Source organism: Tenrec ecaudatus, chromosome 6 (assembly GCF_050624435.1).
Source record: "Tenrec ecaudatus isolate mTenEca1 chromosome 6, mTenEca1.hap1, whole genome shotgun sequence".
Lineage (NCBI taxonomy): Eukaryota > Metazoa > Chordata > Mammalia > Afrosoricida > Tenrecidae > Tenrec > Tenrec ecaudatus.
Genome location: NC_134535.1, coordinates 125,191,558 through 125,214,890, shown reverse-complemented (window position 1 = coordinate 125,214,890; position 23,333 = coordinate 125,191,558). Strand labels below are relative to the sequence as shown.

The 23,333-nt window shown below is 39.5% G+C and overlaps 1 protein-coding gene across 1 annotated transcript; it reads right to left on the bottom strand.

Annotated features, from left to right (window-relative positions):
• Positions 1-4,638: 4,638 nt before the first annotated feature.
• On the bottom strand, positions 4,639-23,110 carry CLEC4A (C-type lectin domain family 4 member A). Its single transcript, XM_075553120.1, has 6 exons — positions 23,044-23,110; positions 20,385-20,501; positions 14,514-14,618; positions 9,044-9,195; positions 8,053-8,168; positions 4,639-7,214 (listed from the first exon to the last, which is right to left on the bottom strand). Exons 1-6 carry the CDS (start codon positions 23,108-23,110, stop codon positions 7,073-7,075), a joined length of 699 nt encoding a protein of 232 aa, XP_075409235.1. The 3' UTR covers positions 4,639-7,072.
• Between the last annotated feature and the right edge of the window lie 223 nt (positions 23,111-23,333).

Here is a 23,333-nt window from a genome sequence, read left to right as displayed (position 1 = left end):
ATCATGTTCTTTGGAAGAGAGATTCACTCACAGAGCCTACTGAGCACAAGAAAGGAAAAAAACAGATGTGAAAGGGGAAATGGGAATATGCCTACACATATATATAGATCTGACAGAGTGTATTTGTATTTGTATATGCATATTTGCTGAAAATATATCCCCATGAATTTGATGGAACCTACAGGGGACAAAGTTATGAATACTTCGTAGACATAACAAACACCTTGAAGTCCCTGGGCCTGAAGAACTAGAGCCATTGTCTTAAGAGACACCAAAATCCACTGGCATTACATAATAGACAAAGACAGTGTTTTACATCCTACTTAGTGAGTAGTGGGTGGGGTCTTAAGAGCTCATGAACAGACATCAAAAGTGCAACTATTGTTTTCTCCTCATTTAGAATAAAAGAGAATCAAGAGAATCAAAAGATACAATGGAAACACTTAATCCATGGATACTGGACCACACAAACATCAACCTCTGGAATCCTGAGAACAGAAGACCTAGATGATGCATGGCTACCACGACCAACTGCTCTGAAAAGGACCACAGTAGATGGTCCTGGGTTAAGTGGGAGAAAAATGTGGAACAAAGCCATAAAGGAGATCATGCTTATAGTCAGAGACTGATGAGACCCCCTCACCCCCAAGACTACGGCCATGAGCTACCCTTCAGATACGGACTGAACTCAGCCCTATTAGAATAATCAGCCATGTAAGATCAACAGGGCAGCATTTACCCAAAAGCAAAGCTCAGACAATTAGGGAAGAGGAGGAATGGACACAGGAAGCAGAGGGATGAAGTGGCCTAAGCGATGGTACAATGAGGGGGTGCAATGCATGCATTGAAACAAAATGTGAGTGAATACTTGAATATAAAACTATGATCTGCTCTAGAAATATTTACCTAATTCAAATTTTTTAAAGTTTCAAAAAACAATTAATAATGGGTGATAATATCAGAACATAAAATGTTGGTATCTTCATATAATTGTCAAATCACTGAGAATTATGACCCAATCAAATTGACACAACTTTAATTGTCAAAACCAGCCTTACTCTTACTTCACATTCTGGCACTTCTTACTCTCAAAAGAATATCAGTATTCCACAGTATAGTCACAAAGTATATATTTCACAGTGCCAAAAATGTGAATTTTGAATGAGATATTCAATAGGTGAGAAGTCGATGTATGCCACAGTCCTAAATAGTGGTTCTTCACTATAAAATTCTATTGACAACAGTTTGTACATTTTGTGGAGCATTTCACCATACTAGCGTTAATTAAACCTTTATACTAAGCATTTGGTTCAACAATTAAATTGGTGTCACGTTATTTTATCTGGCCTTGTGTGATTGAGTTCATCATTGATGTGTTGTGCACCATTGATAGAGGATTCCTTGTTCCCCAGGCTAACAAAAAGATTGGCTGTTAAGACCCACCACACGTACTCCAGGGGCAAAAAGATGTAGCAATTTGCAACCAATAATATTTATAGCTTTAAAAACCACAAAAAGCAATTCTACCCATCACATAGACCTGCTAGGAGTAGAAGCAACACCTGAGAAATGGGCATGTTTGAGGCTTTTTGGGCATGTATGATGTGTGTGTGTTTTGTACCACTGATGATTTATATATCAGTAGACAGAACTATATTAATCCATGCTTTTGTATTAAAATCACTAAACAAAATCAACATTACAAGTGTCCTGGAGGGTTGTCAGGTAGTAATAGTCTTAATCTCAGAGAAATCAGCAAGGTGGTCAGTCTAATCCCAATGAACAAAAGTATTTTCCTCAATTCTGGACATTCCACAACGTCATCTGTCTCCTTTATTCATTAAATGTTTGATCAAAAGAGTATGGAATGTTAGTTGATTTATTTGTTTGTATGCTTATCTGTCATTATCCATTTGTGGGGTTTTGTGGTAAAATATCATTTTAATTGAGAAATAATCATTTTAAGTGTACAATTTGGTGTGATTAATTAGCATGTATACAGCCATCATCATTATTGATTTACAAATGTTTTTTGTCGCTCTACACAGAAATTCAGTACCCTTAATAACACCCATTTTTCTCCTGTTCTCATCCTCTGTCAAACACTAGTAAACAATGGCCTCCATGCATTTTCCTATTCTAGAAATTCATGAAAATTGGATAGTATACTATTTGAACATTTTGACCTGTGTGGTAAGCCTGATGTTCTCAAGGTTAATGCATATTGTTCCTACATGTACCACAACGTCGGTTCTTCCCATAATGAATGATATTCCATTGCATGGGTATGCCACATTCTTTTATCTGCTGATGGTGGGGGTTTTCACTTGTTGCTACTATGAATAATTATGCAATGTATAGATATCTATTTAATTCCCTGCTTCAGTTCTTTTGTGCGTCCATATGGGAGTGGAATTCCTGAGTCACATGGTAACTCTCTGTGTCGCTTTTTGAGGAACCATCAAACGGTTCCACAGAGAACGTGTTCAGTTACATACTCACCAGCAGTGAGCAAAGATTCCCATCTTTCTTATCCTCACCGAGACCTAGTACTTTCCATTATCTAATAATAGCCATTCCAGTGGGGGTTGTTTGTTTCCAAGATAATTATAAACTATCAGGATTAATATAAAAAAAACACAAGCATGCTAAGAAAAGTTTCATTCATAGGGTCTAATTTTTGTGCTGAAAAAAAGTAATGTGTGAGCAGACATTCTTTAAATAATTATAAAAATAACCTTTTATTTTGTTTTACTGTAGAGGGACCATTTACTTATACTTTAATGATGCATTTTAAGATTCACCTTCTGGACCTTGGGCCTCTACTCAAACACTCCCTCAATGCATGAATACCTTCTTTTATTAAATTGGAACTCTATGATGCTCACTCTCCCGACACAACGGCTGGAGCCAAAGTGGGTGAACAAGTAAATGTGGTGAAGAAAGCTGATGGTGCCCGGCTATCAAAAGAGATAGTGACTGGGGTCTTAAAGGCTTGAAGATAAACAAGCGGCCATCTAGCTCAGAAGCAACAAAGTCCACATGGAAGAACACACCAGCCTGTGTGATCGAGTGGTCCCAAAGGGATCAGTTACCAGGCATCAAAGAACAAAAAATCATATCATTGACTGCACACCTCCATGATAGGATCGCTGAAGACAAATGGGTGCATAAGCAAATGTGGTGAAGAAAGCTGATGGTGCCCGGCTACCAAAAGAGATAGTGTCTGGGGTCTTAAAGGCTTGAAGGTGAACAAGCGGCCATCTAGCTCAGAAGCAAAAAAGCCCACATGGAAGAAGCACACCGGCCAGTGCGATCACGAGGTGCCAAGGGACCAGGTATAAGGCATCATGCAAAAAAAACTATATAAGTGTGTGTATATATATATGTGTATATGTATATGTATATATATACCATATTAAATGAAGGGGGAAGTGCAGAGTGGAGACCCAAGGCCCAAGTGTCGGCCAATGGAGATGCCCTCATAGAGGGGTTTAGGAGAGGAGATGGGTTAATTAGGATGCGAGGTAGTACCGATGAAGAACACAGCTTTCCCCCAGATCCTGGATGCTTCCTCCCCCCAACTACCATGATCCGAATTCTACCTTGCAGGCTGGATAGGGCAGAGGCTGTACACTGGTACATATGAGGGCTGGAGGTACAGGGAATCCAGGGTGGATGATACCTTCAGGACCAAGGGTGTGAGGGGCGCTGCTGGGAGAGTGGAGGGTGAGTGGGTTGGAAGGGGGGAACTGATTACAAGGATCCACATGTGACCTCTTCCCTGGGAGAGGGACAGCAGAGAAGGGGGGAAGGGAGACTCCGGATAGGGCAAGATATGACAAAATAACGAGGTATAAATTACCAAGGGCACATGAGGGAGGGGGGAAAGGGGAGGGAGGGGAAAAAAAAGAGGACCTGATGCAAGGGGCTTAAGTGGAGAGCAAATGCTTTGAGAATGATTGGGGCAGGGAATGTATGGATGTGCTTTATACAATTGATGTATGTATATGTATGGATGGTGATAAGAGTTGTATGGGTCCCTAATAAAATGTAAAAAAAGAAAAGAGGAGAAAAAAATGATTAGGGCAGGGACTGTACAGATGTGCTTTATACAATTGATGTATGTATATGTATGAACTGTGATAAGAATTCTATGAGCCCCTAATAAATTGTTAAAATTAAAAAAACAAAAAAAGAAAAAGAAAATGATTAGGGCAAAGAATGTACAGATGTGTTTTATACAATTGATGTATGTATATGTATGGATTGTGATAAGAGTTATATGAGCCCCTAATAAAATGTTTTTTAATAATAAAGAAAGAAAAGAAACCAAAAAAAAAAAAAAGATTCACCTTCTGGATTCTTATCTAGTTGGTTTTAGCTCACGGTGACCCCATGCGTTGTAGCACAGAACTGCTCCACGGGGTCTTCTTGGCTGTATCCTTTACAGAGAAGATTGTCAGGCCTTTATTCCTTGGCACCACTAAGCGGACTTGAACTGTCAAACTTAAAGTTAAGAGTCGAGTGCAAACCATTTGTACCACCTGGGAACTTGCTTCTAAAATAATGGTTTCACATTGTGACAATAATAAATAACATAACATATGCACACCTGATGCTGAGCATTTACTTATTGACAATTACATATATAGGATTTCATGTGATATGCCCACAACATTAAGAATACAGATTAAATTATATTACAAAATAAATACTGAAATAGTCTGGTATTTTATTCACTGATGATGAAATTCATTTACTCTCACTTTAAAAATCATTTTTAATGTTTTTAAAAGCAGTAAAAAATTGAATGTGCTTTTTATTATTTTGAAAAATATTGGTTCAAAGGATGCTCCAGTTATATCTTGTTAATCAATAACGCACACTGTTGTGAGTTGAATTGTGCTCCTCCCAAAAGATATGCTTAAGTCCTAACTGCCCATACCTGTGAATATGATCGTATTAGGAAATAAAGTCCTTGCGGGTATAATTAATTAAGATTTATTCATACTGGATTAGGGTGAGTCTTCAATCCAGTTTGATAGGTGTTCTTGTAAGAAGAGAAGACAATACAAGACAGGTTCACAGGGAAGAAGGTTATGTGTAGACAGAGGCTGAGACTAGGGTGATGCGCCTACAATCTAAGAATATCATGGATTTCCAGAAATCACCGGAAGCAGGAAGAGGCCAGGAAGGATTCTTCCCCAAGCCCTCGGAAAACATGGTCAAGCCGGCATCTGGATGTCAGGCTCTGGACTCCAAAGTCACGAGCGAATAAACCTGTGCTGGTGTAAAGCACCCAGCTATTGGTACTTAGTTATTGCAGCCCTGGGTGGGGGTGGCCGGGGATACTGTTGTTGCCACTGAGTCATTGAGTGCATGCCATCTCCCAGCGACCTGGCAGAACTGCCCTAGAGGGTTTGCAGAGCTGCAGATATTCCACAGAGGCAGACTTCACATCCGTCTCTGACAGAGCAGCTGGGGAGCTCAAACGCCCCACTCGGGGGTTAGCAGCTGAGCTCTTCACCATTGCACAACCGGGGCTTCCTTAGGGAATGATGCATTCATTCCCCCAAACCTAATGATGTTAAAAGTACTGTATTATTTCTCACAATACTTTCAACTGACTAGTGCTCTGTGTGATGGTTCCTCACATTCATTTCAGAATTTAAATACAAATCCTACATGAATTCTATTACACGCAACTTTGACTTACTGGTGCTGTGAGGAATTTAAAGGAAAGAGGCTCTGAACCACATTCATAAAATGCACTGCAGAGAGAAGGAAGAGGTCCCGCAGTGATTCACCAGTCTCCGTTTCACCCCAGTCCCAGCACAGGCTGTTCTGTGAATCAAAGCCCTTTAAGAAAGTGGCTCAGAAAAGAAAGAAAGAAAGAAAAGAAAGTGGCTTTCTTGGCCTGTCTTTCATATTCATCCCCATATTATTGAAATAAACATAAAGTAAAACTCCCCTGATTTGGGGGTAAATTTCTCTCTGAGAGTTAAACTGGTAAATTCTACTTATAATGGATAAGATTAGAACTCTATACAAACAACTCATCTCAAAATACACTTAGAAAAAAGTGGTTGGCAATGGAATGGTTCAGCTGCATCAAGATCAGACATAATCTCAAGGGTCCCATCAGGAGCCTGCATACGGCTATGCAAGGATAGCCATGGATGGGAACCCTAAAGTCCTGTGCCAAACAATGAATGACAGGCTTTCTGATCAGCGTGTTTTATATTGTGGTAGAACGAAATGATGGGAAAGAACTTCAGTAAAAGTTCTTTGGTTTACAAGAGCACACTGAGGCCCGTTGTGAGAAGGAATCCATGCACCGAACTACAAAATTGAACCAAAGAAAATAATTATCAGCATACCTGATGAATAAAATTCTATGTATCAAGTCATTAGCTGTGACCTCAATTCATTCTATAATTATAAATTTCTTATGATCAATCTCCAATTTCTTTGTCTGTACCTGATGCTAAATGCTAATACTGAATAGAGAATGTTAAGTTGCCCAAAGTGTCTACTGGAGCGAAGCTGGAATGTACCTTAAATTGATGGGCATTATATGAGACTATTTCATAATATGCTTTTTGTTAAAAGTAATCATCTGTCTGGGATAAACAGAACATACTTATTGGGATTCTTTTGCTTTTAACCAATCCACAAAAAGAAATCTAGACAGGAAAAAAAATCACATCAAATTATATCAGTCCCTAATTATAACAGTAATTAGTCACACAGAAAATCGCTTCTCAACCTTTTGGCTAAGATCAAGTGTAGTGAAGAATCACACAGACATTAGGAAAGAAATGTCATGCTTCTTCCATGTACCCACAAAGGGAAGTCCCTAAAACACAGAAAATGCTTAAAATTGTACACTTTAGGAATGAACGTTTGTGTGAACTGATCCCATAATAAGTACCATAGGTGACAGCCAACTGACAAGTTCCATGGGCATCCCTTTAAGAAGATGTATAAACATAAGCAACAAACCAAATGACCTGCGCCGTTCACAGTGGGTATCCGTCTAACCACATGTCCCTGGAGAATGTTCCCTTCAGAAGGAGATCTTCTTCATCTCACAAATTGATCTTTGAGGGCTATCACATCGGGCATCATTCCAGCCCCAGCTTCCTCTAGGAGAATTCATCATAACACACTGCTCATCTTGATTACTGGGTTCACCATGATGCCAGAATCTGGAAGGGAGGAAAGAGATGGCACTACTTCTTCACACTGTGTTTGAAAAGGGTTAGAGACTTAGGGAGCTGAGGCTGAACATGTGGAATCCAGGCCGAGTAGGTCCAATAATTTCTGCCCCATTCTCGTTCTGCCCCCTTCTGCAAGGCCCCCCAATTGTAAGCAGCTTCTCCTCCGTCTCTGGAATTCCCCTTGTAAACTGACACCACGCAGAATTCCGATATGTTAAGAAATCCAGAACACATTAAACACCTTCCCATCAGTCACCCAGAGACTCCCATTTGCTTCTTCATCCTTGATCTGCCCTCAGGGCACAGCCAGACCTGCAGCATTTCCTCAAGTGATGGAAGGGCTTCCTCCAGGTCCCAAGTATCCATAGCGTTTGCTCTTCATACACTGCTTTTGAAGTCTGGAGAACTAGTTAAGAACTCTACACCTGCTACTCACTGCCTGTTATCTTGGCCAAATAATTTAATGTTCTTGAGTCTCAAATCCCCTACCTTTTAAAGGGGATTAGGTAATATCCACATATACTTGATACATTTGCATGAGGATCAAAGGTGGTAAAGTTATCTAAATTAAATGGGAGTTTTATTAAGCTAGTCAGAATTTTGTATTTTGTTATATGATAAAATTATTAATTATAATATTAATATTTTGTTTTATTAAGAGATATAAATATGGTTAAAAGCACAGACTTTAGTGACAAATAAACACGAGGTTTTGTTTTGTTAAGGCTTTTTTTTGTTTTTGTCGCTGCTGTGTTTTTGGAGGTAGGAGCTGGAGTGGCCCAGTGTGGGGCAGCCTTCAGGATTCTTTATGGAGTTCTGTACTCACGTGGCGCTCTCGTTGTACGGTGACCCATCTACCCATTGCCACTGGTTCTTCCCTTCTGGGTCTGACAGCCCCACATAGTAAGCAGATGATATTTCCAGCTTCTTGATGATGAAATTCTGAGAGAAGAAAAGAAAGAACCCAGACTTTAGAGTACTTGGGTTGTACAGAGTTTCTTAGGGTTTTGAAGAAAATAAGAGGAACCAGCAAAAGCCAAAGGCCCATGAAATGACTACAGGACTTCTGTGGCCGAGCCCAGCAGAACCAAATACATCACTTAAGAAGATCTGACTGTGAGAGAGAGGTCTGTCCACGATCATACTGAGTTCTCATCTCCCATCCACTTTCCATGTGTTCTTCTCAAAGCAATGGTGCTCTTCAAAGTTGTGCATGACAAGGTTTTTACCAACTTAATTCATTTTTCTTTCATAATATCAAAATGGTTTAACTTCACTTCTCCTCATTGATTGTGATGTTCAAGATTCCAAATTATTTCTCCATTCCACTTAATGCCTCCTCATTATTATGCAGTTAATGATACATAAAACAATTTCATGGTAAAAGAAATATCAGGCTGAAATTTTCTCATCCTTATACTAAGCTCCACTCACTCACTGCCATCAAGTCGATACTGACTCATATTGACCCACGTGTGGTTTTCCAAGACCGTATCAGTTCACAAGATTAGAAAGTCCAGTCTTTCTCCTGTCAAGCAGCTGGTGGTTTTGAACTGCTAACCAACGTGTAACCACGACACCACCAGGACTCCCCACGCTAAGCTCCAGTATATTTTAAATGCTCCCATATTTGGAGGATGAGGCTCTATTAAACCAGAACAGAGCTGTCAAATATAAAAATTTAGGAGCCTCTCTTATTTACTTTTCCTAACAGCCTTCTGTCACAGCACCAACATCCAAGAACAATAGAAACCTCTCAGCCAGGAAGTGAACAAGCCCCAGGCAGGGCTCCTGCTTCAGCGTGTATTAGCAAGTACCTGCTCCTCCATGGTGTTGACCACCAGCAGGTGAGCTCCCATCTCTGAGCAGGTCTTCTGGCTCTCAGTCCAAGTGTTCGATCCAGAAGGGATCAAATAGCAGCTGGTATTAGATGCAAACCAGTTCTCTGGGCAGCAGACCCAACCTTTCCCTGTATTGGGCAGAGAGACATAAACACTCAAATAAAGTCATTTTTAAAGTGTTAATATTATTAAGTTTGAGCACCGACAGAGATTTTTCGCACATGCAAACATGGAATAGACACCCTTTCCCCTATTCTTATCACAAAGCACAACTACACACCGTTGACATGGTAGACAAAAAGAGCATAAGAAGACTGTAAAAATGGTAGGTTTGGGGGGGACTTTGGACCCCAAGAGAGACATGGTGCTGTGTTCTTACGTTTTTTTCTTTGTCCCTTTATCGACCCTTGGAAATGAAGATGTGGTGGCCTAAAAACATCACTGGGGGGCAGTAAAAAATGGAGGGGGAGGCAACAAGAGCATTCTGACTGGAGCCTACTGTCCAGGAAAGAGACCGTCGGGCAAGACAGGAAACTCTTAAACAATAACCACTCTATTACCACCAGAACCATAAGAAAAACTGAAATCTCCACCCCAGCAAAGGATAAATGGTTCGCCTGCGCGTCCACCCTCTGTGCTGCAATGAGGTGTAGTAAGGTGCTGAAATAAGGGGTTCCAACACTCCCATCAGGTGATACTAGAGAAGGTCCAGTATGGAATGGGACTTTCCCCCACACTCAGAAAAGAGACCTCCCCAGCCTGCAGGGTCAGGGCTGACCATGTGGACCTCAACACCCACCTTGCAGTAACGAGGCATTTATCCAGCTTCTCGTTGTGTGATGTTGATGAAAAGCTAGTGCGGATAATCAGTTTTACCCGCCATGATTCATATACATTATGTCTCGTCTCATTCGTTGTAACCCTTGGTTGTACCATCAGCCAGCCACTTTCTCCCTTCATTTCCTCTTTCATTCATCCTGCTTGACTCACCCTCTTGACCTTTGGTCTTGAGCAAATACAACCATTTTGATCTCAAGCCACTGACTATTTTAAAGTGGCTCACATCACTAGCATTATTATTCCCCTTATAGACTTATTATTTGGCTGAATGCTGCGTCAATTTGAAGCCAGGACGTGAATTCAGTTCCAGACCTGAAGGGTGATTAAGGGATTCATCGAGTCTCTATCCAGACAGAAAACTTCATTTGGAGTTCCAACTCTTCTCCCACTCTCTCCAGGAACCTTTAATATGATCCTTTTCCAAGCAGTTGGCAATGGCAATGACCCCATCTAGCTGCTTTGGTCTCGGGGTCATCAAGACTGAGATTTACGTGGTCCGCTCGTCCAATCGACTAATTGTGCCCATGCGCCTTCCCCTTCATTACTCTTTTTTGTCATGCTAGAGAGAGGCCAGTAACCCCCCCAGTCCCTACTCACCAAAGCCGAATGCAGAACATTGACCTTGTTGTCCCCTCAGACGATGGTCCTGAGTCCCTCAGCTAAGAAGCCCCACCCCTCTGGTGGCTTTGTCTAAGAAGTGTCCATAAGTTTATGCTCCACCACATTCATGGATATATTGGCCGCATAGCTAAATGCCCATGTACAAAGATCCTATTCAAATCTCTGTGTGTGTGTGTGTGTACTCACTGCCCCTCCCATACCTATTCAGTCTGCAATAATGCACTGGTTAGGATGTAATTTCGTATTTAGTCTTACAAAAGTTTTTTAAAATATTACCCCTAAAAAACTGATTTTGTTTTAAAAATTGATGAAATTCAAGCTAATTTGACCAACGCAGTAAAATGCCTACCTTACAATATAGTGAGTGATAAGAATTACGTAATAAGAAACTCCGTACTCTAGCCCACAATTTTGAAGAGTAAAAATTTTAAGTCACTCTATAAAAAAATGCACCATTTAAAAATCAATATACACAAAACAAAATCTGTATAGACTGTAATAGTCCAAAATTAAGACTAGTAGTTTTATTTTTCTTTAAGTATTTATTGTTTTTGAAATATCTCATATTTAAATATTCATATGTTATACTATCCACTTTATAAGTCATTTACAAAGTATTGTTATAATTTTCTTTATGTCTTTATAAGGTTTTATAAGGTGTTTTCTCAGATTACTTGGCCAGTCTTTGTACTAGAATGACTATATTTCTTATTTTATTAATGCTGCCTTATATGAAGGGAATGTGAGGTAAAATATTGAGTAGCAGAGCACTTGTCTCTTATGAAGCCATAGTCATGCAACTTGCCCTGGTGTTTCCTTTAAACACCATTGGTGATTAGAACAATGATGTATTTCTCAAAATTAAATACAAAAATCACCTACAATGAAAATCTTAGTTTGGTGAAGAAAAAAAACTTTGGTCCTTCTATCTTACTTTTTAACTTAGAAGTAGAAAACCAAGATACAATTTTACACAGCTATCAAGAATGTCAGGATACATTATGGAGAGAAATACTCATTGCTAAAAAATAATAATAATTATACCAACAAATCTACAGTTACTTTGAGATAATATCAACCATTACTTTTAAATAGAAATACTGAGTAATTCACATCATGAAGTATAAAGACAAATATCTACTAAAATATTCCCTTTCCTTCTGGGTCTATTTGAAATCATTAAGTAGCATAGAAACTATAAACATAAATTCTCATTTTATTGAAATGCCAAATTATTTTTAAGGGATTTCCAAAACAACTAAGTTTTTTCACAGGAATTATATGAAAGAACTGGGTAGAACCCTAAAAGATGCTGACCCTCTTGAAGAGATCACTGAAGGTATGAGTGCTATAGCAAAGTGTGGTGAAGAACTAGATGGTGCCCAGCTATCAGAAAGATCAACGTTAGGGTCTTAAAGGCATAGTCTTGCTATCACACAGAAGCCCTGTAGCGTCAACTATGGCAGATTTGTATGGTTCTTTTTTTTTTTTAGATTTGTATGGTTCTAATGTAATACTCTATAATTTTATTTCCCTTTTGATCCATTTTAAAGTTGTTTCAGTATTTTCTGCTTTCTTTTTGTTTGTGGCTCTTCTTGTTGTTGGCTTTGGGTTTTTTTGTTTGCTCAGTGTGATTTTGTTTTGCATGATTTCATGTGAAATCCAGGATAGGTAGATCTATAGAGACAGTAACTGGACAGTGGCAGGAACGGGAGGGAAGGTTGCGGGGGTGGGGGGCGATATGGGGAGCTAACAACAATGTGTATGAGAAGGAAAACTTCTGAAATTGATTGTGGTGATGATTACAGATCTCTTCTGAATATAATTGAGTGCTTAAACCGTATTATGTGCAAAGTATCTGTCAATCAAACTGCTTTTTTTAAAAAGTGGGAAATGAGGAGCAAATAATGATACAAGAAAGAAGAAAATGTCCTAAGACTATTGCGGGGATCATTGCTGTGCTAGTGATACAATCATTTGCCAATTTGAGGATTAAGAGTGAAGGAGTGGAGTCTAGTCTGTCAATTGGATTGACAAATGAGGCCTCTGTGTGGACATGACCTTCTCCTGAGAATTCTGGGAAATCCAGTATTCCTCCTTGGAGGCGGAAGACTTCTCTCTCTCTGCTCACTTCCTGGGAGACATCCCTGAGGAGAAGCCACAGGGACCTACCCTAAAGCAGACCTCTGAAGCTGAAGAAGCCACGTAGCGACCCCTCGCCAATGCTGAGATGCTTACAACGCCACTGGACCCAAAGACTTTCTACCCACTGGCCTGTGATTGACCTGCATTTGGCATCATTGCATGTGTTTTATGAATCTGAAGTAGACTTTATAGATTGGTATCAGACATATGAGCTATTATCAGACTTCTAGACTTGATCTGGACTGGGATGAGGCATTTTCTCAATTTTCAATTGCTCTTGTATATAAACCTCTTCCTTATACGCATATGTGTGTCCATGAATTTGTTTCTCTAGTCTACCCGTACTGACACAATTTCACGTTCTTTTTAATCTGAATGAACTCTTAAGTTGTATGAGATGTGAAGTATATGTCAATAAAACTGTTTCAAAGAAAGAAAAGTGTGCAAGTGCATGACCCTGCTATAGTAATCTAGTTTGACTTAAGGAAGCTCCATTTTGTTTCAAACTACCTTTAAGCCCTGTTGACAGATGACCCACCTTCTCCTCTTCCCTCTCCCTGCTCTCCAAATAAAGACCTTGACTCTTTGGAGACATCCCAAACTCTGCCTGCCCAATTTGCAAGAAATGGACACTATCTTGTAAGACCTTGAATTGGTATCTGCATCTGTGCTGTTCCCCCCAAACCTCATAACCCTAGCAACCTGATAAAAATGTAACTGCTAGAATATCCCTCCCCTTGAGCCAGCCCATTACTTTGAACCATAAAAATCATGGGATTTATTTGTTCTACATCAAGAGGTTTCCAGGCACTAGCCTACTCTCAGTCCAGCTGTTCTGTAAAGGTTTTAGTTATTAATAGAGTGGCGTGGTTCATCTTGCCTGTTTAGAACAGCTACTACTCTTAAGAAACAACTAAAAATCATTGTTGCTCATTACGGATGTACCCGACAATGGAAGGAGCATTTACCTGAGGATAAATAAGGATCCCTGTGGTAATCAGAATTTATAGAACACAAAAGCTGTTGCCCTTCATTCCACCAAACTGTAAATAACTCCCAGTTTCTAAAGATTTCCCTTTTCTCTTCCCATCCTGCCTCACATAAATGCAAAAGGAATTTTTGAAAATGTAGAAACAACTGGATCTTCTTGAACTAGTACCCATGCTAACATTGTGCTATAAATAAAAAACCCCATTTCCAAAAATATTGTCCACTATTTATTGGAAAAATGGCTGGATTGGCTTTAAATTAAAAGGATTCCATTCCCTTACTTAAGGACAAGCTAAAATACAAGGTACTAATTCCTGGAGTTCCATTTCAATGCCACCAAAAGCAAGGGCTGCTCTTTTTTTTCATAAAGCCTCTCTATTAAAAAATTAATTCACACCATAATAAAATTACCATCAAACAAAATTAGGTGACAAAAACTGCAAGTTTTTTCTCTCTTCCTAGCATCAATTCCAATTCCCAGAAGCAAAACCCTGTAAAAATAATTTCATTATTCCTCAGATCAGTTTGATGCATATTTCATGTTTTCTTAAACACATATAGATCAAGTCTTTCTGTGAGAATATGTCTTAACTGTTGTGTGAGAAAAAGATAAGTGTGCACAGAAATTTCAGAAAGAGATGAAGGCTGAATAAATTTTAAAGCATTGTAAACTTTTTCCCATTAAGCGTCTGCTCTCTTGATTATGAATTTAGCTTTTTTACATGTAATGCTTAAAATAATCATGCAATTCAACTTCTTGGATTAGCTGCCTAGAATTCTAATTGGAAATATTGATTTGGGATCTTTTATAGAGTTTAGATAGGTAAATTATAAGCATATTAATTTTTACCTTTCACCATCGAATACGTTTTCTCACATGTCACTTTGTCAAAAGAAGACACTTCTATTGTCTTCTTTTTTTCTTTAAGAAGTAGAGAATATCGTTGAAAGAAAACTGGAAAAAGGAATAAAGGCCATTTAATTCCCTGGTAGTGTCAGATCTCTACTTTCTTGCGTTATGTAGAGGAAGAAAATCTACAAAGACTCCGTTACTAGAATAGCGAGATCCGGGCTGTGGAAAAGAGAATTCTCATTACGCCACCACCAACAAAATCTTAATTCACTGAGTTTGAAACGGGAGACTCCTTCAGGATGATCAGTTGCTGAAGAAGCACGCCACAGTTCTGTTAGAATCGATTTTATTCTATTTCAAGACTAAGGGTAGAATCCAGACAAGAGCTAAACCTTAGGGTGGGGGCAAGTAATCAAACATCCATCCGCACGTCGGTTTCAGTTATACCCAACAATGACCTTTCAGGGAAACGATGCAGCTAATTCTCGAGAATTCTGGATGAGGTTGGAGAAACAGCCACACTGACCAGGAGAACATAATCCTTTTCCTCCCAATGTCTCAGCTTTCTCCAGTCCAGGACTCGTTGGCTCCGGTCTTTCCAATTAAAATTAAAATTGCCATCCTCTCTAGACACTTAGTTTCCCCCTTTCTATCCCTCTTTGTGTTCTATCTACTTCTTGACTCGCCACATTCTGACTTCTGCTTCCAGCACTGCGCTAGCCTTGCGCTTGCCAGGAGCTGTCTGTCGGTAACCCCTCGGCAGCGTTGCCCAAGGGGGTAAAGCTGCCCCCTGTTTGGCGCTAGAATGAGGCACGGACACGACAAATACAGATATTTCTAGGAGGTAACCTGGATTGTGGGCTATCGTACAAAAGTTTTTAATTCCCAAGAGGGCCTGAGTAAGTTTTGGTTTTTAAAGGGGGCAATAAATAGGTCGGATACGTTTGGGAACCTGCATCTTAGAGGGTGCATCCGAAGTCCACGTACTAGTTCTGTTCCTATCCGACCTTCCAGGATGCTGGATTCTTGTTCCTCCCTGGTGATGTGGTGGTGACTGAGCCTACGACTGCTAACTGCAGGGTCAACAAGTAGGAAACAACAGCTGTTCTCTGGGAGAAAATATGGAGCTTTCTGCTGGCAGAAGGAGTGACCGTCTGGGAAACTCAGGAAGGCAGTTCTACCCAGTCCTGTGGGGTCACTATGAGTCGGCATGTGTTAGATGAGAGAGGTTTGGATTAGTTTTTTTGGGGGTGAGCTCCCTTCCCTTTATCTCCGAGACACCTTTCTTTTCTGCCTTTGCTTTAATCTCTCCCACTGCTGCTCCTTATGTCCTTACAAAATCTCCTATTCCTCTAGTCACCTCTTCGAAATTCCCCAGAGTTTCAGCTGTATGCCTCTTCTAAAACTAAATCTTCTCCCTCCATGATATCGTCTATTACTTACCATTACCTATTTCCTACCTACATCAATTACCTATCATTACCATTGCCTACCATCACCTACCATGCTTCGAGTGCTACCTGTCCATACAGGACTTCCAAATCTCAGGCTTCTCTCTGAAAATTCAGAAAACTGTGACTTCCATTAGATATGTCCATTTGCAGTTCCTACGGTCATATCAAAACATGTTCCAAACTGAATCACTGCCTTCCAGCCCAAATCGTCTACTCATCCTGTACTGTCAACTCTGAATAACTTCATGGTCTGTAGGCTTACCAAGGCAGAAACTTAGAGTCATACTTCCCTTCGCCCCAAAACTAAATATTCACAAGAGATCAATTCCCATGATTCTATTTCCGTACTATCTTTTTTTTGTACTATCATTTTTTAATAGATGTTTTCCTCTCAGTATTGCTAGCCGTAGTTCAAGCTCTTACACTTTCTCAATTGAATTAATAAATTAGCCTTCTGTGTTGGACAGGGTTCTCTAGAGAGACAAACCAGATTGCTAGTAATTATATATAAATATATTTATAAAGATAGATATATAATACAAGAAATGAACCGTTAAATTATATACAGATAGATAATACAAGAAATTAACAGTTAAATTATAAAGCAGTGAGACACTAGCAGTCCTTTAAGGCTTGAGAGCCGCCAGTTGCCAGTCCCCTACTGTGGAGAGAGTTGGGCTATATATATATCCAGGCAGCAAACAGCAAGGCCGGTCCCCAACTGTCATCAACTGTCGGTCCCCAGCTCCAGAAACGAACATTCCAATCCTGTGGGATTAAAGGGACCTCAACTTACAGTGACACAGTCTACAGGCTAGGCACCCCACAGGTAGTGTACCCCTTTAAACTGAGGCACAGAACAAGCAAGGGGAGGCTCACCAAGCCATTTATCCCTCTGCCCTTCAGTTAATCCTACTTGTGTTTATCGGCCAGGCTGGCACAATAAACTATCGTACCTTCTATTCTCCAATTTTAACCATGTATCCATGTTGTTCTGCCAAAAGCTTATATATATATATATATAATCATTTTATTGGGGACTCGTACAACTCTTACCACGATCTATATATACATCCATTGTGTCAAGCACATGTATACATTTTTTGCCATCATCATTCTCAAAACATTTGCTTTCTACTTGAACCCTTGGTATCAGCTCCCTATTTTCCCCCTCCATCCCTGCCCCCACTCTCATGAACCCTTGATCATTTATAAACTATTATTATTTTGTCATGTCTTATACTATCCAGTGTCTCCCTTCACCCACTCAAAAGTATATTTTTATCATTCATGTTTGTGTCACTCTCCTGATCAAAATTATTTAATAGCTCTATATGACTGTAACACATTGAGTACCTTGCCACAATTCTCCATCCTTTCTTGTAGACCCGTTTTTAATGTGATTTTGGAGCTTCTCCTATAAAACATGAGGTTTATTTCTTCACGCTTTGGTACTGGACTGTCCTCATGACTTCCTCTGGCCAGTAGAAAGTGTCAGAAGTAACAATGTGCCAGTCTCAAGTTTCAAGAGACTTTGTTTACCTATATTTTCATTCCTGGAAGCCTGGAAGTTTCCATGTGTAAAATTTCAGGCTATCCTGCTAAATAATTGCCTAATTATTGCAGCCAATATCTAACCAAATCTCAGAAGCTGGCATCTGACTGCATAGGCAGGAGTGAGCCCAGCTAGCATCAAAAGAACCACCCAATTGAGCCTAGCCCTAATTGGCAACCCACAGAATCATAAGTTAAAAAGTGTTGTAGTTTCACCAAAAGATAACTGGTACAACTGGTTCAGATAAGATCCCTAGACCCATAAACCCCAAGACACAGATAAACCCCTCAGGACCAATAATGAGAGTAACGATACCATGAGGGTAGAGGAAAGGTAAGGGTAGAAGGGGACAAAAAGGGGAGCTGATCACAATGATCGACATACAACCCTCCCCTCCCCAAGGAGGATGAAAACAGAAACGTGGGTGAAGGGAGACAGCGGACGGTGTAAAATATGAAAATAAAAATAATGTATAAATTATCAAGGGTTCACAAGGGTGGGAGGGGAGAGAAGGGAAAAGAGGAACTGATACCAAGCACTCAAGTATAAAGAAAATGTTTTGGAAATGATGATGGCAACATATGTACAAATATGCTAGATATAACTGATGTATGGGTTGTTATAAGAGCTGTGAGCTGTAAGAGTCCCCAAAAAAGCGATTTACTAAAAAAAATTAAGATATTTGATATAATCACTTCAGGAAAGAAAATATTGAGTTCTTAGAACTTCATGACCTGAGCCTTGCTTATTTCCTTTATCTACAGCTTCATCTCACAGTTGCTCACTTAGCGCCTTATGTTTCTTCCATCCATACTTATCTGCCCCAAATCTGCCATGCTCTTTCACATCTCTGTATCCACACAGCTCTTTTCAGGACCTGCTCTTCACTCCCTGCTTAACTGAGTCCAGATGTCAATTCCTTTGGGAAGCCCATTCAAGTCTCCTGTACTTAACTTCCAATAAGCACTCACTACACATAACCACTGCTTCATTTGGCTACCTCTACCACCATCCTCTGTAGTTCTTGAGACCAAGGGGCTGTTTGGGTTTTTGGCTCTTTGTTGTTTTTGCCTCGGGCTGGCCTTTCCGATTGACCACAATGTCTAACATACAGACTAGCTGCCCATCACTGCTTACTGAATGACCAAATGCATGAATATAATCTATCCAAATATACACTTGCCTTATATCTTTAAAAAACTAGCCAAATTCTTGCAGGTCAAGATATGCAGAAATTTGCCTCTTTGCTAACTTGGGTTTTGGAATTTACATAATATTCTGCAAGGCAAAAATAATCAGATGAAAATTCAATGGAGAACTCTCCCTGGTAGTTTCCTGTTGCCCACTTGTTCATCCCAAAGTATAATTTTGTGTCCTCAAACAGGGTTGGCCTTAATAAATGTTACTAAGGTAATACAGATTAATTCTTAATTCTATGGGTACTTTGTCTAATGTAGAGCTAGTACTCAAAGATTTTACTCAACAATACACACATACATGCTTACACATATGTTCTTCAATCTCTTTAATAGAGTACACTCCATTATTTTTAAAAATAGTAAATAGGGTGGACTCCATTAATTTTAAACAGAACAACAAAAGGCAGGCGAAGGAAAAAATCCCCAATCAAATCAAATCAAACGTACTACTATCTAATAATCTCCAACTCATAGTGACCCTAACACAGAGTACACTTGCCCCATGAGCATGCAACCCTAGAACTACAATGAAAGCAGGTTGTCCCCTCGTCTCCTACAGGGCCCCAGGTGGGTTCAAATGCAGACCTCTGAGTTAGTAAACAAGCGCTTTACCCACTGCACTACTCTGAATCCTCAAAATCCCCTTTATGTTCCCAATAATTATGTCTCTCAGAGGAAACTTCTCCAGATTTTTTAATAAGCTCATTGTTTGTTAAATGTCAAGATCTAACCAGGTATAAGGCATCATGCAAAAAAAAAAGAGAATATATATGTGTGTGTGTGTGTGTGTGTGTGTGTGTGTGTGTGTGTGTGTGTGCATACCATAGTGAATGAAGGGGGGAAGTGCAGTGTGGAGACCCGAGGCCCAAATGTCGACCACTGGAGATCCTCTCATAGAAGGGTTTAGGAGAGGAGACGGGTCAGTCAGGGTGCGATGTAGTACCGATGAAGAATACAGCTTTCCCCCAGATCCTGGATGCCTCCTCCCCCCAACTACCATGATCCGAATTCTACCTTGCAGGACTGGATAGGGCAGAGGTTGTACACTGGTGTATATGGGAGCTGGAGGCACAGGGAACCCAGGGTGGACGATACCTTCAGGACCAGGGGTGTGAGGGGTAATGCTGGGAGAGTGGAGGGTGAGTGGGTTGGAAAGGGGGAACTGATTACAAGGATCCACATGTGACCTCCTCCCTGGGAGATGGACGGCAGAGAAGGGGGGGAAGGGAGACTCCGAATAGGGCAAGATATGACAAAATAACAATCTGTGGATTATCAAGGGCTCATGAGGGAGGGAGGAGAGGGAGGGAGGGGGAAAAAGGGAGGACCTGATGCAGAGGGCTTGGGTGGAGAGCAAATGCTTTCAGAGTGATTAGGGCAAAGAATGTACAGATGTGCTTTATACAATTGCTGTATGTATATGTGTGGATTGTGATAAGAGTTGTATGAGCCCCTAATAAATTGTAAAAAAAAGAAAAGGAAAAAAAAGAAAATGATTAGGGCAAAGAATGTACAGATGTGCTTTATACAATTGATGTATGGATTGTGATAAGAGTTGTATGAGCCCCTAATAAGATGTTTTAAAAAAAATGTCAAGATCTAATAGGTACCCTCTTTTCATGGAAATGAGACAATTCCTTGATTCAAGTGGAATACTTACTTATAAAAGCAATTAAGAAGGAGATTGCCAATAACAGCAGCAGGATCAGCAATGAGACAAGAAGCTTCTTGGGAAAACCCGGGTTGCCTTGGTGAGGACTTGTCTTCTCTTTGAGAGCTGAAGGGAAAACCAAATTAGATTTGTCAGCAATAAATTCCATACATGCTTCCTCATCCCTCTCTTCCCTTTTTTGGACGACACACAATTACTAATTGCAGAACATTTGGCATGATCATAGGCAAAGGAATGTGAAAGAAATAATGATGTTTTGTAAAAAAGGAATGAGGATGTTTATTGTAGAAACTTTAGAAAATTAAATAATAGTGAAGATTCCTATCATAGAAATAATTATTTCTATTATTTTTTCTGTCTTCCAGCATTTTTTGAAATCAAAATTTTCCCACGTGATTGATACATCATAAATACTAGTTTTGAGAATGCTATTTTCCTCTATACTGTCTTATGAATATTTTTATAACACCATATTTTGTTCTTTATCACTCTCATGGTCATATGAAAATTTGCTACACGTTTAAATAGCTGTAAATTTTCCCATCTTTAAAAACTGAAAAATGCTGTTGGTGCTGTGAGATGCTTTCAAGTGGATTCAAACTCCTGGCAGCCTCAGATGTGCAGTGCAGAACTGCTCAGCAGAGTTTCAAGGTCGTGACCTTTTGAAAATATCAACAGGCCTGTCTTCCAAGATGCCTCTGGGTCAGTTCAAATTGCCAACCTTTGGCCAGTTGTCAGGGACTGGAAGTAATTCTACAGCAGCTAAATCTTTACAATCATCCTGGATAATTTCTGTAGATTAAGGTCAATTCCTTCATAGGTAAGAATCGCTTTCTGAAAGTTATATCATCAAATGACCGGAGAGCCCTCCATATCATATAATATGACCTCATATTTGTAAAAGTGACATATACATATTTACATGTATTTCTATCTTGTGGGATGTATGCTACAATGTAAATGGTGGTTCTTTCTGCATGGTAAGATTGAACATATCATTAGAAGGGACCAATCCTTGGAAAAGGATATTTTGCTTTGTAATGCAGAGGACCAGTGAGATGGATTAGCATCAAGGATGCAGAAAGGGGCTCAAATACAGCAACAATTGTGAGGGTGGCGCAGCCCTGGGCAGTGTCTGCTCATTAGTGTACAGGGTCACTAAGAGACAGAATAGAGCTGATGGCACCTAAGAGCAACAAGATTAAGTATAATTTAAATATTTGTGCATTGCTAGTTAATTTCTTTTTCTTTTTAATAATTTTATTAGGGGTTCATACAAATCTTATCACAATCCATACATACATCAATTTTAATAGCTTTTTCTAGAATGAACACCATTACATGTATAAGATAATGGTCAAACATTTTTAAGAGAGAAAAGAGTTTCCTTTCATGCTTGTTCATATCTCCAGAGAGATGCTTTCGAAAAACTTGAGCAATCCTGACCCTTGTTTATTTGGTTTTGTTCTTTTATTTTATTTTATTTGGTTTTGTCCTTTTAATATCTTTTGCTCCACATATAACATACCATGTGTGCCACTCAAATGACCACTTGTCAACTCCCAAGCCTAACTGAGCCTATTTGGGAAATACAATGTGCAATGGATTTTCTGGTTTCAGGGGGGAAAATTTCCCTGAAGATTGAAGGTACTAACTTTGTTAGAATCTCTAACCTTTTATCTACCATCATTTTTTTATTTCACGCCAGTCCAATACTAAATATACAACATCAACATTCTCCACCCAAAGCACATCAGTACATTAAGAAACCATGTGTTTGAATCAGATATGGTTTTACAAGCTGTTGCCTCCAGCCCCTCTGAGTCCCAGAAGGCCCAGGGGCAAAGTTTGCTCAGGATTACTAGCACTTTCCTTACATTGAGACTGTAGCTGAAATCTCACACCTTCGTTTTCTCACAGTCATTAGAGTTATGGCAAAAGATAAGGTCCTCAGATCCTTTTTCACGATCATTTAACAACACAGTCCCTTCATGCCTATTTACAGAGCACGCAATCTTATCGGAATCCTCAGCATTTGCAGTCCTGGTCACTCACAGAACCAACAATTCATGTTCATTATATCTTGTTTATAACATGAATATCTTTTTTTGATTCTCTTTTTAAAAACCAGCTTATTAGCACTTCATCTACAAGTCATGCAATTCAATAATTCAATCATATCAAGATTTGTACAATTATCACCACATTCATTTCTAAAAATATTATTCTCCCTTGTATGTTATTATTCATGTATTGTTTTTAATTGTGAAAAAATACACACAACAGAACATTCTACAATTCAGCAACTTCTATATGTATAATTCTGTGTCATTAATTATACTCTTTGTATTATGCAACCATCTTTTATATCCTTTTCCAAATTATTCCACCACCATTAACATAAACTCAACTCCCCCTAAGCAACACTTTCTCCCCTATGGTATCCATTGGTCAAATTTGGTTTCTTATCTTTTATGTAGTAGTTTTCTTGATATGATATTTGTATATCATACACTTCCATGGTTAAATTGCTTTGAAAAACAGTTGTATATATATCATCACAATCCGTTCTAGTGCTCTCTCCCCACACCCTTCTTTTTATTCTTTATCTCATCCCTAACTCTGTCCACCAAGAAAGGTTTCTTACCTGCAGGAGGCTCTGACTTGGATTCATTTTTGAACTTTACTTCAGCATAGGTGATCTCCGAAGCCATGATGAGAAGAGACCGGCTGCTTTCTTCAGAAATGTTGTTTCACCCTTTCCTTAGGATACTTTAGAAATGAGAACAAAGCATGTGGCAAATTTTGATACTTCCTATAACCCAGTCACAAAACAGAAACCTCCTAGTAGGCAGATACTATGGAGAAGTACGTGGAGAAAAATTAAAACTTCAGCATCAGCACTCAGTACACAGAGAGAATCCGTTCCCAGGATCG

What these genes read in the sequence shown, in the direction of transcription:
- CLEC4A (XM_075553120.1), bottom strand. Translation starts at nt 23,110, where the DNA reads ATGGCTTCGGAGATCACCTATGCTGAAGTAAAGTTCAAAAATGAATCC. An exon ending in TCAACACCATGGAGGAGCAG is followed by an intron (nt 8,169 to 9,043) that starts GTACTTGCTAAT and finishes TTCTTCTCTCAG; the next exon opens with AATTTCATCATCAAGAAGCT. An exon ending in CCGTACAACGAGAGCGCCAC is followed by an intron (nt 7,215 to 8,052) that starts GTGAGTACAGAA and finishes CCTCCCTTCCAG; the next exon opens with ATTCTGGCATCATGGTGAAC.